This window comes from Oncorhynchus clarkii, unplaced genomic scaffold (genome assembly GCF_045791955.1).
Source record: "Oncorhynchus clarkii lewisi isolate Uvic-CL-2024 unplaced genomic scaffold, UVic_Ocla_1.0 unplaced_contig_7863_pilon_pilon, whole genome shotgun sequence".
Lineage (NCBI taxonomy): Eukaryota > Metazoa > Chordata > Actinopteri > Salmoniformes > Salmonidae > Oncorhynchus > Oncorhynchus clarkii.
This window is the reverse complement of record NW_027260065.1, coordinates 2061-16102: the sequence shown is the minus strand read 5'-3', so window position 1 is coordinate 16102 and position 14042 is coordinate 2061. Positions and strand designations below refer to the sequence as shown.

Below are 14042 nucleotides of genomic sequence, written 5' to 3'. Positions count from 1 at the left end.
GTGACATCAGTCTTTTTCTATTCTCTACATGATTGACTCAGGTTAAGATAACAATGTGACCAAAAGTTCCAGAATGTACAGTGGGTGGGAGTAGCACTGACCTTTGATCCTATTGCTGCTGGGTCGTCGTTGTCAGAGTGAACATATGATATGATAGCCTGTATTTATTTAGTGTCTTCTAATCCCCCACCCAACCATACCGCACCACCATACCACAGAAATTACCCAGAAGGCTCTGCTGCCCATGGGAGCCAAGACACAATGTCTGTGTCCCAAATGGTACCCTATGATCTATGAAGTGCACGCCATAAGGAATAGGGAGCCATTTGGGACGCAAGGATCCGTTCCAGGCTGATACAGGCTGTCTGTGCTGACTTCATACTTCACAAGACATTATCTCATGAGTACGTTGCCAAAAGCACTGGAATTACCACTTGACCATCTTTTTTAAGGGGAAAGTATTTTCTGACTGTGGTGTGGAGGCTTGTCATTATTGTTGGGCTCTCGATATAATTACCAGACGTTACGAGGCGCTGTGCTGCCAGGGACAGAGGGCCTGTCACACATGGCTATCATTATCTTCCTGGAGAGCTTTCTGGCTGACAGAGACATTTTGAATAATATTTTCTATGAGGCGTATGACTCCATCTGCAGCACAAATGACACCCTGTACCCTATATAGTGCACTACTTTTGATCAGGGCCCATAAGGATCTGGTCATAAGTAGTGTACTATATAGGGTGCCATTTAGGATGCAACCTCAGAAATGAATCTGTGAACACAACACGTTCTGCTTCATATTATCTCCTTGTTTTCCTGCTGCTGCTGTAAACAAATGTTGCTGTGATGCCTCTGTCTTCAGCTGTCTCTAGTCTGCAAGCCTTAATTGACTAGACCGTCCTCTCTCGGTGGAGACACAGCGGTTGTGTGAGGAAACTACAGTACATGAGCGAGGTCGGTCCAGCCAATCAAGACTTTGAAGTTATTCTTCATGAAACTACCAGGATGGACAGAAAGACATCCCGCTGTAGGATGTTACCAACAATGTTTATCCATCCCGCTGTAGGATAATACCAACAATATAAATCTGGGTAATACAGTTTTGGAGGAAGATTAGACCATTGATGAAAAGCCGTTTCCCAGGCACTGACTTGCACTGTATATTATATTCCAATGGAAAAATACAAGAGATTGTGAAATATATCACCAATCATTTTTCTTTCCCCTGGATAAAAAAAACCCATTTGTGGCCGTGCTTGTGCCGTGCACTGATCTGAGAGACTACTCCTCCGCATTCCTGGCACAGGAGAGCTGAGTAGTGTGCTCTGTTAGTCACACAGCTCTCAGCAAACACTCTGCCCTACTCTGGCTGGGAATAAATGGAGGGATACAGGATGAGTGTATCTCGTCTTCAGTCCGAGCCCTGCAACCACACCGTTGGATAGTAGTAGAGGCAGGTTTTGTGTCTCATAGGATGCATCCCAAATGGCACCCTGTTCCCTATCTAGTGCCCCAGCCCACCAGTGCACTATATAGGAAACAGTGTGCCATTTGTGACGCAGACACAGTTTTGTAAAGGAAGAGAGCCGTCTGTTCTTCAACATCATTATCCTGCAGGTGTTTCTGTCCCACTCTGTTCTGCATCACATAGGCATTCACATGTGGAGTGGAAGCTGTTTACTAGTCATGACTAGTCCGGCTTCAGGACTGTACTGCTGTCAGAAGATAAGGATTATATTATTTTCACATTGTAGTAACTTTAGCAGGTTCTCACCCTCGAAGTGACAAACACAAACTAAACAGTTGTCTGTTTTTAGGAAAACATAAATGGCCTAATGTTTCCATAAAGAGATGGCGAGTTGTTTTAATGCAGCATGAGTCTGCTGTCTTTCTCTCTCTTCATTATTAATTAGAAACCCTGGTTCCATCGGTGGCAGCCAGGGAATCACATTACCAAACAATGGAGCCTGGCCTGGTGCTAACCTAACCAGCACACTGTGTTTCCTCCCTAACTGATGGAGCCTGGCCTGGTGCTAACCTAACCAGCACACTGTGTTTCCCCCCTAACTGATAGCGCCCTTGGCCTGGTGTTAACCTAACCAGCACACTGTGTTTCCTCCCTAACTGATGGAGCCTGGCCTGGTGTTAACCTAACCAGCACACTGTGTTTCCTCCCTAACTGATGGAGCCTGGCCTGGTGCTAACCAGCACACTGTGTTTCCTCCCTAACTGATGGAGCCTGGCCTGGTGCTAACCAGTACACTGTGTTTCCTCCCTAACTGATGGAGCCTGGCCTGGTGTTAACCTAACCAGCACACTGTGTTTCCTCCCTAACTGATGGAGCCTGGCCTGGTGCTAACCAGCACACTGTGTTTCCTCCCTAACTGATGGAGCCTGGCCTGGTGTTAACCTAACCAGCACACTGTGTTTCCTCCCTAACTGATGGAGCCTGGCCTGGTGCTAACCAGCACACTGTGTTTCCTCCCTAACTGATGGCGCCTGGCCTGGTGTTAACCTAACCAGCACACTGTGTTTCCTCCCTAACTGATGGAGCCTGGCCTGGTGTTAACCTAACCAGCACACTGTGTTTCCCCTAACTGATGGAGCCTGGCCTGGTGTTAACCTAACCAGCACACTGTGTTGCCTCCCTAACTGATGGAGCCTGGCCTGGTGTTAACCTAACCAGCACACTGTGTTTCCTCCCTAACTGATGGAGCCTGGACTGGTGCTAACCTAACCAGCACACTGTGTTTCCTCCCTAACTGATGGAGCCTGGCCTGGTGTTAACCTAACCAGCACACTGTGTTTCCTACCTAACTGATGGAGCCTGGCCTGGTCTTAACCTAACCAGCACACTGTGTTTCCCCCCTAACTGATGGAGCCTGGCCTGGTGTTAACCTAACCAGCACACTGTGTTTCCTCCCTAACTGATGGAGCCTGGCCTGGTGCTAACCTAACCAGCACACTGTGTTTCCTCCCTAACTGATGGAGCCTGGCCTGGTGTTAACCTAACCAGCACACTGTGTTTCCTCCCTAACTGATGGAGCCTGGCCTGGTGTTAACCTAACCAGCACACTGTATTTCCTCCCTAACTGATGGCGCCTGGCCTGGTGTTAACCTAACCAGCACACTGTGTTTCCCCCCTAACTGATGGAGCCTGGCCTGGTGCTAACCTAACCAGCACAATGGGTATGCAGTCCAAAGGGTTTTATAACCCACCAAACTATGCATAGCATATTGTGCATACCTGTGCACACACACACACACACACACTTGCTGTCTGGATATGCTTGTTTTAGAACAGTTTGATGCACAGATGGTCTCCCCACAGGGGCTGTGCTACATCCCTGTGTGTGTGGCCATATGTTTGGTTGGGCCTAGCTGTCCATATGGATAGTGATGATGGGGAAAGGAGTGTGGGGTCTCTTTCTGTGAAGAGGCGTGTTCCAGGGTGATTTCACACCAACGTGAGAGGATACCAATGTAAAAGCATGTTAAACATCCTTCCTCCCAATGAAGTTTCCATGTGAGAATTCCCAGAACAATCTGAGATGCCCAAAATATTTTCTGCTCACGTGGAATCTACATTTTGTTCAATCTTGCTTGAGCAGAAGTCCTCTCAGGGGAGAACGTCTTTGCTAAGCTTGATCTTTATTCATCTCTTATTCTCTTTGCTTCCAAAACAAACACCCTGAGAACACACACACACACACACACACACACAGTAGCTGGAGGGTAAGGGTTGTCCCCTCAGGAGACAGACAGGATATTAATTGTGTTGCCCTCTGTTACTCACCAGTCATTGGAAGAATTTGATAAAATAATTACAGTGGTGTGTGTGTGTGTGTGTGTGTGTGTTCTCAGGGTGTTTGTTTTGGAAGCAAAGAGAATAAGAGATGAATAAAGATCAAGCTTAGCAAAGACGTTCTCCCCTGAGAGGACTTCTGCTCAAGCAAGATTGAACAAAATGTAGATTCCACGTGAGCAGAAAATATTTTGGGCATCTCAGATTGTTCTGGGAATTCTCACTATTCTTCCTCCACAACACACAGGCTGCAGCAGTTCACCTTTCCCTATTTGAAATTCAGTCTCAAACCAGTTTATCTTCAGCTTTCCCAAACCCTTTCTTAGGCCTACGCATACAGCACACTCCACCAATCATGTCATGTTATTTAGGCGTGTTATAACAAGTCCTTATATCTTGAGCTTTGCCAAATGTGGCATAGCCCTTATGCCATCCATTTAATAGGACCTTAAACTCCTTTTAGAGTAGAATGTGTCAGCTCTGGGCCTGCCCTGAAGGACCTCACCCCCCCAGACAATACCCTTCCAGAATAACCAGTTATTAAAAAGAGAACATTCTCCAAATGATCCGCAGTAGAATCATTTCATTTTGATTGTTCACCAGAGCAGAGGCACAATGACCCCCCCTCCCCCCCCCCCTCCCCCTTCTAGGAATCAAGCCGTGTTTTGAGTTGGGAAAGTTTGTCCATAAAGTCTCTCTCCTGAGTGCTGTTTCTAGATCTATTGAACAAAGGCTTTGTGACACATCCAGTATGGTTACTTCCCTAATGGCTCCCTATTCCCTCCCTAGTGTGCTACTTTATACCTGGGCCCATAAGGGAAGTGTAGTGAATTGGTTGCTAGATCTTTTGAACAAAGGCATTTGGTTTTATCAGTTAGATGTATGACGGTAGACAGAGTACAGTATGTCTGCTTCCCAAATGGCTCCCTATACCCAACCCTAGCTTCATGACCACATCCTGGTTCAACCCTAACCCTAGCTTCATGACCACATCCTGGTTCAACCCTAACCCTAGCTTCATGACCACATCCTGGTTCAACCATAACCCTAGCTTCATGACCACATCCTGGTTCAACCCTAACCCTAGCTTCATGACCACATCCTGGTTCAACCCTAACCCTAGCTTCATGACCACATCATGGTTCAACGATAACCATAGCTTCATGACCACATCCTGGTTCAACCATAACCCTAGCTTCATGACCACATCCTGGTTCAACCATAACCATAGCTTCATGACCACATCCTGGTTCAACCATAACCCTAGCTTCATGACCACATCCTGGTTCAACCATAACCCTAGCTTCATGACCACATCCTGGTTCAACCCTAACCCTAGCTTCATGACCACATCATGGTTCAACCATAACCCTAGCTTCATGACCACATCATGGTTCAACGATAACCATAGCTTCATGACCACATCCTGGTTCAACCATAACCCTAGCTTCATGACCACATCCTGGTTCAACCATAACCCTAGCTTCATGACCACATCCTGGTTCAACCATAACCCTAGCTTCATGACCACATCCTGGTTCAACCATAACCCTAGCTTCATGACCACATCATGGTTCAACCATAACCCTAGCTTCATGACCACATCATGGTTCAACCATAACCCTAGCTTCATGACCACATCCTGGTTCAACCCTAACCCTAGCTTCATGACCACATCCTGGTTCAACCATAACCCTAGCTTCATGGGAACAGGGTACCACTTGGATCCAACACTGAATATGCACCTCAAAGCTCTCTGTGACTGTATGGAAACTGCCAATGATGACAACAAAACATTCAGTGTGGTTGACATGGTGATCCAGTGGACCAGTCACTCACTCAGACTAAACTTACTGTGACTGTCATTGTCTGGTTGGTTCCAGACAATGACAGTAGGCAGGTTTGGTCTGCCAGTGAGTTGTTGACTATAAATATAGTGCACTACTGAGAGTGAGAGGGCACAATGACACACCCCTCCATGCACACACGTGGCTCTTCTTGACTCTCTCAGGTGGGCCTGTGGCAGCCATAGGGTAGTTAGCATGCAGCCTGTCCCCTGGGGGGGAATAGTGGGCTGGCATATTGACCCCTAGATAGATGTCCCTGGGTCTTTTTAAATGAACTCTGTCTTTGACCTTTTTTAATGTGATTCATTGTTCACACATGCAGTTACTCCAGCTGTCGGTAAGATCCTTCCGCCGGGAACAGTAGAGAGATGTGATGCATTAAGGACACATTCCATCATTCCACCTGCTGCAGTATTACTAGCTACATTTACACAATGATTCCTGACTAAGTGTCTGTGAGGTAGCAGAGGACTTAAGCCTTCAGTAGGTTTCTGCGTTTCTGGGATAGTTGGCATGCACAGCCTTGCCAGCCTAAGATCCATAGTATAGCCATACAAATTAATTAGATACCGGTAGTCATGTACTGTTACAGGACACAAGCATATGTCAAGGTACTTATGGTGCATATAGTAGGTAGTATATTATGCAGGAGGAAGTTGTACCAACTTATAAGTTACCAAGGGAATACGGTGGGCATGATGACAGAGTACAAGGAGTAAGAAATTGTGGTTACATTTTCCTTCAATAAACACAAACCTCAACCGTCCATGCCATTAAAGTAGCACATTTCCCCTCAGGTTACAGTAGATCCCATGGGTATTGGGCTGGAAATTGCATTTCCACATTTTCTAATTTGCTTTGTCCTTCTTGGGTAATGAATACTGTGTATCATCATCATGGCATAATGCTAGCCTTTAAAGGTGTTTTATAAAGATGGATCTATCTGTGAAGAAGGGACATATCCCTGGGCTGCACCAGGTGCTATAGATCTGTTGTGTGGCAACTATATTCACTCACTGAGCGATGAGTATCTCAAGAGGCTTCACAGTGTGAATAAACCCTGTGTATAATTATGCTGGTCTAGCAGAATAACTAGACTGAGACGTAAACAACCCTGAAATAACCATGGTGATGATGAGTTCATAATCCATTCAGAGAGAATGTAACTGGGACGCAGAGAGACGGACTATTCACCCAAGAAATAATAAAACGGTTCTATATGCCCGTTGTCTAACCCCTTTACCTCCCTTCTGTCTAGTTCTGAACGGTCTCTGTCTGTCAAATTTAATGGTTTATTGGCATGGGAAACATATGTTTGCCAAAGCAAGTGAAATGGATAATATATATTTTTTAAAGTAACAGTAAACATTACATTTACAGAATTTCCAAAATAATAAAAACATTTAAAAGTGTGTGTGTGTGTGTGTGTTGTAATGATGTGCAAATAGTTAAAGTACGAAAGGGAAAATAAATAAATCATAAATATATTTACAATGGTGTTTGTTCTTCACTGGTTGCCTTTTTTTTCTTGTGGCAACAGGTCACATCTTGCTGCTGTGATTGGATACTGTAGTATTTCCCCCAATAGATATGGGAGTCTGTCTTTCTCTCTCTGACCACTAACCCGCCTCCTGTGTTGTCGTTTCAGATCCTGAGGATTACCAACCGCCCATATGGAAGTCTTACTGTAAGTGTCTGAAGTACTGTTTATCCACTGTAAAGTCTTGGTTGTCCACCAAGAATGTGGAACGCTAGAAGCCTAGTCATCATGGCCGCCAGGCTGCTGCATGTCACTACAAAGGACTCTTATATGTGATCATATAAGGATATTAAAGCAGAAATACTTCTCTGTTACAGTTAGTGTGTACAGTAAGGCTTCTTGGGACGCGCCATGCCTCAGCACAGCTTCCTGTTACTTCTCTCTCCTCTCCAGTCTTCTAACACTGGCTGAGAGATATTTTTAGAGCTCACCAGTGGAGGCTGCTGAGGGGAGGACGGCTCTTAATAATGTCTGGAATGGAATGGAATGGTGTCCTACACAACCATGTTCATGACGCCATTCCAGCCATTATTATGAGCCGTTCTCCCCTCAGAAGCCTCCACTGGAGCTCACTATGTCTTCATGTCCGTGGAAGACAACCTGTGTGTGTCCGTGGAAGACAACCTGTGTGTGTCCGTGGAAGACAACCTGTGTGTGTGTGTCCGTGGAAGACAACCTGTGTGTGTGTGTCCGTGGAAGACAACCTGTGTGTGTGTGTGTCCGTGGAAGACAACCCGTGTGTGTGTGTCCGTGGAAGACAACCTGTGTGTCCGTGGAAGACAACCCGTGTGTGTGTGTGTGTGTGTCCGTGGAAGACAACCTGTGTGTGTGTCCGTGGAAGACAACCTGTGTGTGTGTCCATGGAAGACGTCCAGGTCTTGCTGGTTGTTGTGAGTTGTCCTGACTAAAACAAACAAACTCAGTCAGGAGTCTGCCTCCTCCCGCATGGAAAGTCTGTTGTGGGGAAGATTCAGTACAGAGACTTAACCTGTTACACTACTCCCAATGCTGTTACATTACAACGAGGAAACGACACTACTCCCAATGCTGTTACATTACAACGAGGAAACGACACTACTCCCAATGCTGTTACATTACAATGAGGAAACGGCACTACTCCCAATGCTGTTATATTACAACGAGGAAACGACACTACTCCCAATGCTGTTACATTACAACGAGGAAACGGCACTACTCCCAATGCTGTTACATTACAATGAGGAAACGACACTACTCCCAATGCTGTTACATTACAACGAGGAAACGGCACTACTCCCAATGCTGTTACATTACAACGAGGAAACGACACTACTCCCAATGCTGTGTTAGATTACAATGAGGAAACGACACTACTCCCAATGCTGTTACATTACAATGAGGAAACGGCACTACTCCCAATGCTGTTACATTACAATGAGGAAACAGCACTACTCCCAATGCTGTTACATTACAATGAGGAAACGGCACTACTCCCAATGCTGTGTTACATTACAATGAGGAAGACAAAGACACTGTCTGTCTCTTCTAATCCTGTTTCGTCCAACATTCTTAGGGTGTGTCCTCAAGTGGCACCCTGTTCCCTATTTAATGCATTACTTTTGCTCCAAATATGTAAACATGTATAATTTTGTGTTCTTCACCAATAATTCTGTTATAAAAAAGTAGTGCACTATGTATGGAATAGGGTGCAATTTGGTACACACACTTAGTGTCATGCACATTCTTATTGCATCACATGAGTATAGTATAATCTGTGTCTACAGTAAAGCCCTTAGAATAGGTACATTACAGACAATAGGCCTTGTGTCCCCAGCTCAGCTGTGATATATTATACTGTGGCAGTCTTAACCGTAGATGTGATTTAATCTCGCTCGCTACATGGTTTTTTCTCCATTCCATTTTCAACAGTTTCACTGATTTACACCGAGCACTCAGTCTTTAAGTACACTTCATCCATGATGGCAGCTTGGCTCAGTGCTGCTGCTGCATATGTTACTGCGCTACTCTGACTGCGTCTCAAATGAGACCCTACTTACTGTAGTACTTGGTTCTGGTCAAATGTAGTGCACTATGTAGGGGAATAGGGTGACTTTTGGGATGCATACGGTCTCCCCATTGTGTCTCAGTACTAAGATGTAATAGTCACTGTTTGTATCCTGCACTAAGGCCCTAGACTAAAGTTATGTCCCAAATGGCACCCTATTCTCTATATAGTAAACTATGGGTCCTGATCTAAAGTACTGCACTACATAGGGAATAGGGTGCCATTTGGGATGTATCCCTCTGTGAAATATTCATTGACATTCACACAGAGGGTTTGGTGATGTATGGGACCTGTCATATAAACCACTGAGAGACATTAGCCCGTGGATATCTTCGACTTCGCTAACAGCTCCTGGTGTTCCTACTGTTCCTTGTTGACTTTGCTCTGAGTTCGGCTAAAAGTGAGCCTGCCATCTTTGAATCATACTGTCAGTGGCCATACAGAGACTGTATGCTGCATGTCCAATATTAGAGCAACTATAACCTTCTAACTTCCTAACGGACAGTTTTAACTCCTCAGAATCTAGTGCCCCTTCCAAGTCTGTTGGGACCACTGCACACAAACATGTTCCATGGTTAAAAATAGTGTTGTACATGTAGCATGTGACAGTGAGCTGCAAGAGGAGTGCATTGGGGCGTTATTAATAATTGTGTAACTCAAATAAATGATTAGACATCTGCTTGAACATATATGGCAAGGCCAGTAACTTGTCAGGTGGATGGATTATCTTGGCAAAGGAGGAATGCTCACTCACAGGGATGTAAACAAATTTGTGCACAAAATTTTTGAAAAATAATCCGGACCGGCCTGGTAGCTGTGGAGTGAAAATGGGATTTAAAGGAGATGAATACATTGTGGATGGCTGGACTGTAGTGGGACTGTATGTCCAGCTGATGACCCCATACAGTGATGAATGAATACGTTACTGAACTTTATTGTCCCATAGGGAAATAATGCATGAATTAGTGTCTGTGTGTGTGAAGCGGTCTACAGTCTACGTAAACGGAGCTGAAGGAGGTCTGTTTGTGTTGTTGTCTACGTAGTCTTTGTTCCGTCTGAATTTTTGGAACTCGACGCGAAACGGACCACTGTTGGCTCAGTTTCCGTAGACTGTGTTGCGTCCTTAAGGCTGTGTAACTCTCTATGCGTACATATCGTGGCCTCAGCAGTGCAGCCATTCTAATACTGAATACGATGCTTTTTACTTGACAGTCCATGTTTGTCTCTAACAGTGTACCGGCTCCAGCAGGAAGCTCCTCGGCCCAAGAGGATGACCTGCCCTCAGGAGGTCAGCACTGCACCTCTTTAAAGATTAAGCTTACAACCCCATTGTCTACCCTTCTCTCAGTGTCTCAGAATCAGGGAGGCAACCATATAGACTACAGTATTTTGTGATAGGATGCCTGATCTGTTGTGATAATGTAACGAACATTCTGATAAACTAATCTTTAACCACATTGTCGTTTTCTTATCTCTAATCTGGTACTGAATGGTAAAGAGGTCCGGCAATTGGCAGAATGAAAGAGGGAGAGTCACACAGAGCAAACTAGAATGCTATTTGGCCCTAAACAGAGAGTACACAGTGGCAGAATACCTGACCTGGATCTCAACAGAAGACAGGCTATGTGCACACTGCCCACAAAATGAGGTGGAAACTGAGCTGCACTTCCTAACCTCCTGCCAAATGTATGACCATATTAGAGAGACACATTTCCCTCAGATTACACAAACTCACAAAGAATTTGAAAACAAATCCAATTTTGATAAACTCCCATATCTACTGGGTGAAATACCACAGTGTGCCATCACAGCAGCAAGATTTGTGACCTGTTGCCACAAGAAAAGGGAAACCAGTGTAGAACAAACACCATTGTAAATACAACCTATATTTATTTCCCTTTTGGACATTAACTATTTGCACATCATTACAACACTGTGTATATATATACTTAATATACCATTTGATTTAAAAAAAATAAAAAACAAACAACTTTTGAGTTTAATGTTTACTGTACGTTAGTTTATTTCACTTTCACTTCATTTTTGCTTTGGCAATGTGAACATATGTTTCCCATGCCAATAAAGCTCCTTAAATTGAAATTAAATGGAATTGGCAGAGAGACACAGACAGGCAGAAAGAGACAGACAGAAAGCAATAAATATCTGTTCCCCAACAGAGACACAGACAGGCAGAGAGAGACAGACAGAAAGCAATAAATATCTGTTCCCCAACAGAGAGACAGACAGGCAGAGAGAGACAGACAGAAAGCAATAAATATCTGTTCCCCAACAGAGACACAGACAGGCAGAGAGAGACAGACCGAAAGCAATAAATATCTGTTCCCCAACAGAGACACAGACAGGCAGAGAGAGACAGACCGAAAGCAATAAATATCTGTTCCCCAACAGAGACACAGACAGGCAGAGAGAGACAGACAGAAAGCAATAAATATCTGTTCCCCAACAGAGACACAGACAGGCAGAGAGAGACAGACAGAAAGCAATACATATCTGTTCCCCAACAGAGACACAGACCTCCTTTATGAAACATGTATCCTTCTTGGCCAAGCCATTGAAGTGACCTTTCAACTGACTATGTCTCTGTCAGCCAATGTATCTTTTCTCTCTCCTCTGGATTTACAGATGGAGACCAGACCCAAATATTACGGCAGAGAGTGAGTAGTGAGACTGACTTTGTGATTTTCATCCATGTTCTAATACAACTGCTGGGGAGACTGGCTCTAGCTGTGTGATTTATCATTAACGTCAAGCTTTACATGTGCTTAGGGTGTTGTGTGTGTGTGTGTCTGTGTGTGTGCAAGAGGATGGAGATAATTTAGTGTTAAATCCAGAGGGACAGAGACCTCAAGGTCCGTAGACAAGGCCACAACATTGACAGGAGACTTGTGACGGCATTGACAGGAGACTTGTGGCGGCATTGACAGGAGACTTGTGGCCGGCATTGACAGGAGACTTGTGGCCGGCATTGACAGGAGACTTGTGGCCGGCATTGACAGGAGACTTGTGGCCGGCATTGACAGGAGACTTGTGGCCGGCATTGACAGGAGACTTGTGGCTGGCATTGACAGGAGACTTGTGGCTGGCATTGACAGGAGACTTGTGGCCGGCATTGACAGGAGACTTGTGGCCGGCATTGACAGGAGACTTGTGGCCGGCATTGACAGGAGACTTGTGGCCGGCATTGACAGGAGACTTGTGGCCGGCATTGACAGGAGACTTGTGGCCGGCATTGACAGGAGACTTGTGGCTCTCTCAAGGTTCCATGGCATGCTATCCAGAGAGTCTGCAGATGAGCTACTGGGAGGAGCAGAGGGGGCTTACCTTGTCAGAGAGAGCCAGAGACAGCCAGGGACACACACCTTGGCCTTAAGGTACTGTACACAGTACACACACACATTTACTTACTAAATATACACACCTTGTCAAATACGCTCTCCCCACCCACCCACTCGCTCTACCTTTCTCTCCCCAGGTTTGGGCACCAGACCCTGAACTACAGACTGTTCTATGACGGGAAGCACTTTGTGGGGGAGAAGCGCTTTGAGACGGTCCATGACCTGGTGACGGATGGCCTCATCACCCTGTACATCGAGACCAAGGCAGCAGAGTACATCGCCAAGATGACCACCAACCCCATCTATGAACACCTGGGCTACAAATCCCTGCTGAAGGACAAGATGGGGCACCGGCTGAGCCGGAGACGCACTGAACCCCATAGGGTCACCTTCCAGAGAGAGGACAGGAAGGTGAGGTGTTACGGTACATCACTTTGACATTCTTTATGTAACAAAGTGCTATGAAAGTTACTTTGGTGATGACATTGGTGGGGCTGGTGAGTGGTGGTGACGGTGACATCGATGGTGGGGGTGATATTGGTGGGGGTGGTGGTGACATTGGGGATGGTGGTGGTGGTGACATTGGTGGGGCTGGTGAGTGGTGGTGACGGTGACATCGGTGGTGGTGAAGGTGACATCGGTGGTGGTGAAGGTGACATCGGTGGTGGTGAAGGTGACATTGGGGATGGTGGTGGTGATGGTGACATTGGGGATGGTGGTGGTGATGGTGACATTGGGGATGGTGGTGGTGATGGTGACATTGGGGACGGTGGTGGTGGTGGTGACATTGGGAATGGTGGTGGGGGTGGTGACATTGGGGATGGGGGTGGTGACATTGGGGACAGTGGTGGTGACATTGGGGACGGTGATTCTCTCCCATAGCACCAGGTTAACTATGTATTAACATGCTACATCTACTACTGTTGTGTTTCCTGACTATAGTTGTGACCTGAACAGGAACAACTCTGGGCCTTAGCTATGGACTGTAACAGATCAGAGTTTTTCCTGGTCACGCCATACGGTCTGGAAAAACTCCTGTCCCTAAAACATGTTCATTACCTTCTACTCTATCAGCATCTGCAGTAAGGATGGAGTTTTTCATTATGTAACCGTTTCTCATGAGAAAGAGACATTTATTGTCTCTGTAGGGGGGTGTTTCCTTCCTGACATCACTTCTCATTAAAGGTCATGATGACCAACAGGACTGGGATGTTATTGTGTAACAGACAGACACTGTTCTAGGGCTATAGATTAATCAGACATTTCACACCATTTGTTCTCATCAACTAACTTCTGAAGGATATTGACTGTCTGTGACTCATTATATTAGCCGATGTGAAAATCTTTCATTCTACTGTGTCGTTCTAGGGTGTTGGCAATTCCCACATCTCACCACTAGGTGGCAACCGGACCAAGCCATAGCATATCAACAGCACATTTCACACTTAGC

General features: G+C 45.6%; 1 protein-coding gene across 1 annotated transcript; it reads left to right on the top strand.

Moving 5' to 3' along the window:
- Positions 1 to 7296: 7296 nt before the first annotated feature.
- On the top strand, positions 7297 to 13030 carry LOC139401069 (beta-chimaerin-like; the record flags this gene model as incomplete). The annotated part of the gene is made up of 5 exons (XM_071145575.1): positions 7297 to 7339; positions 10469 to 10524; positions 11880 to 11911; positions 12515 to 12628; positions 12730 to 13030. Coding segments are annotated over 5 exons (546 nt in total), but the record flags the coding sequence as incomplete, so codon positions are not given.
- Positions 13031 to 14042: the final 1012 nt, after the last annotated feature.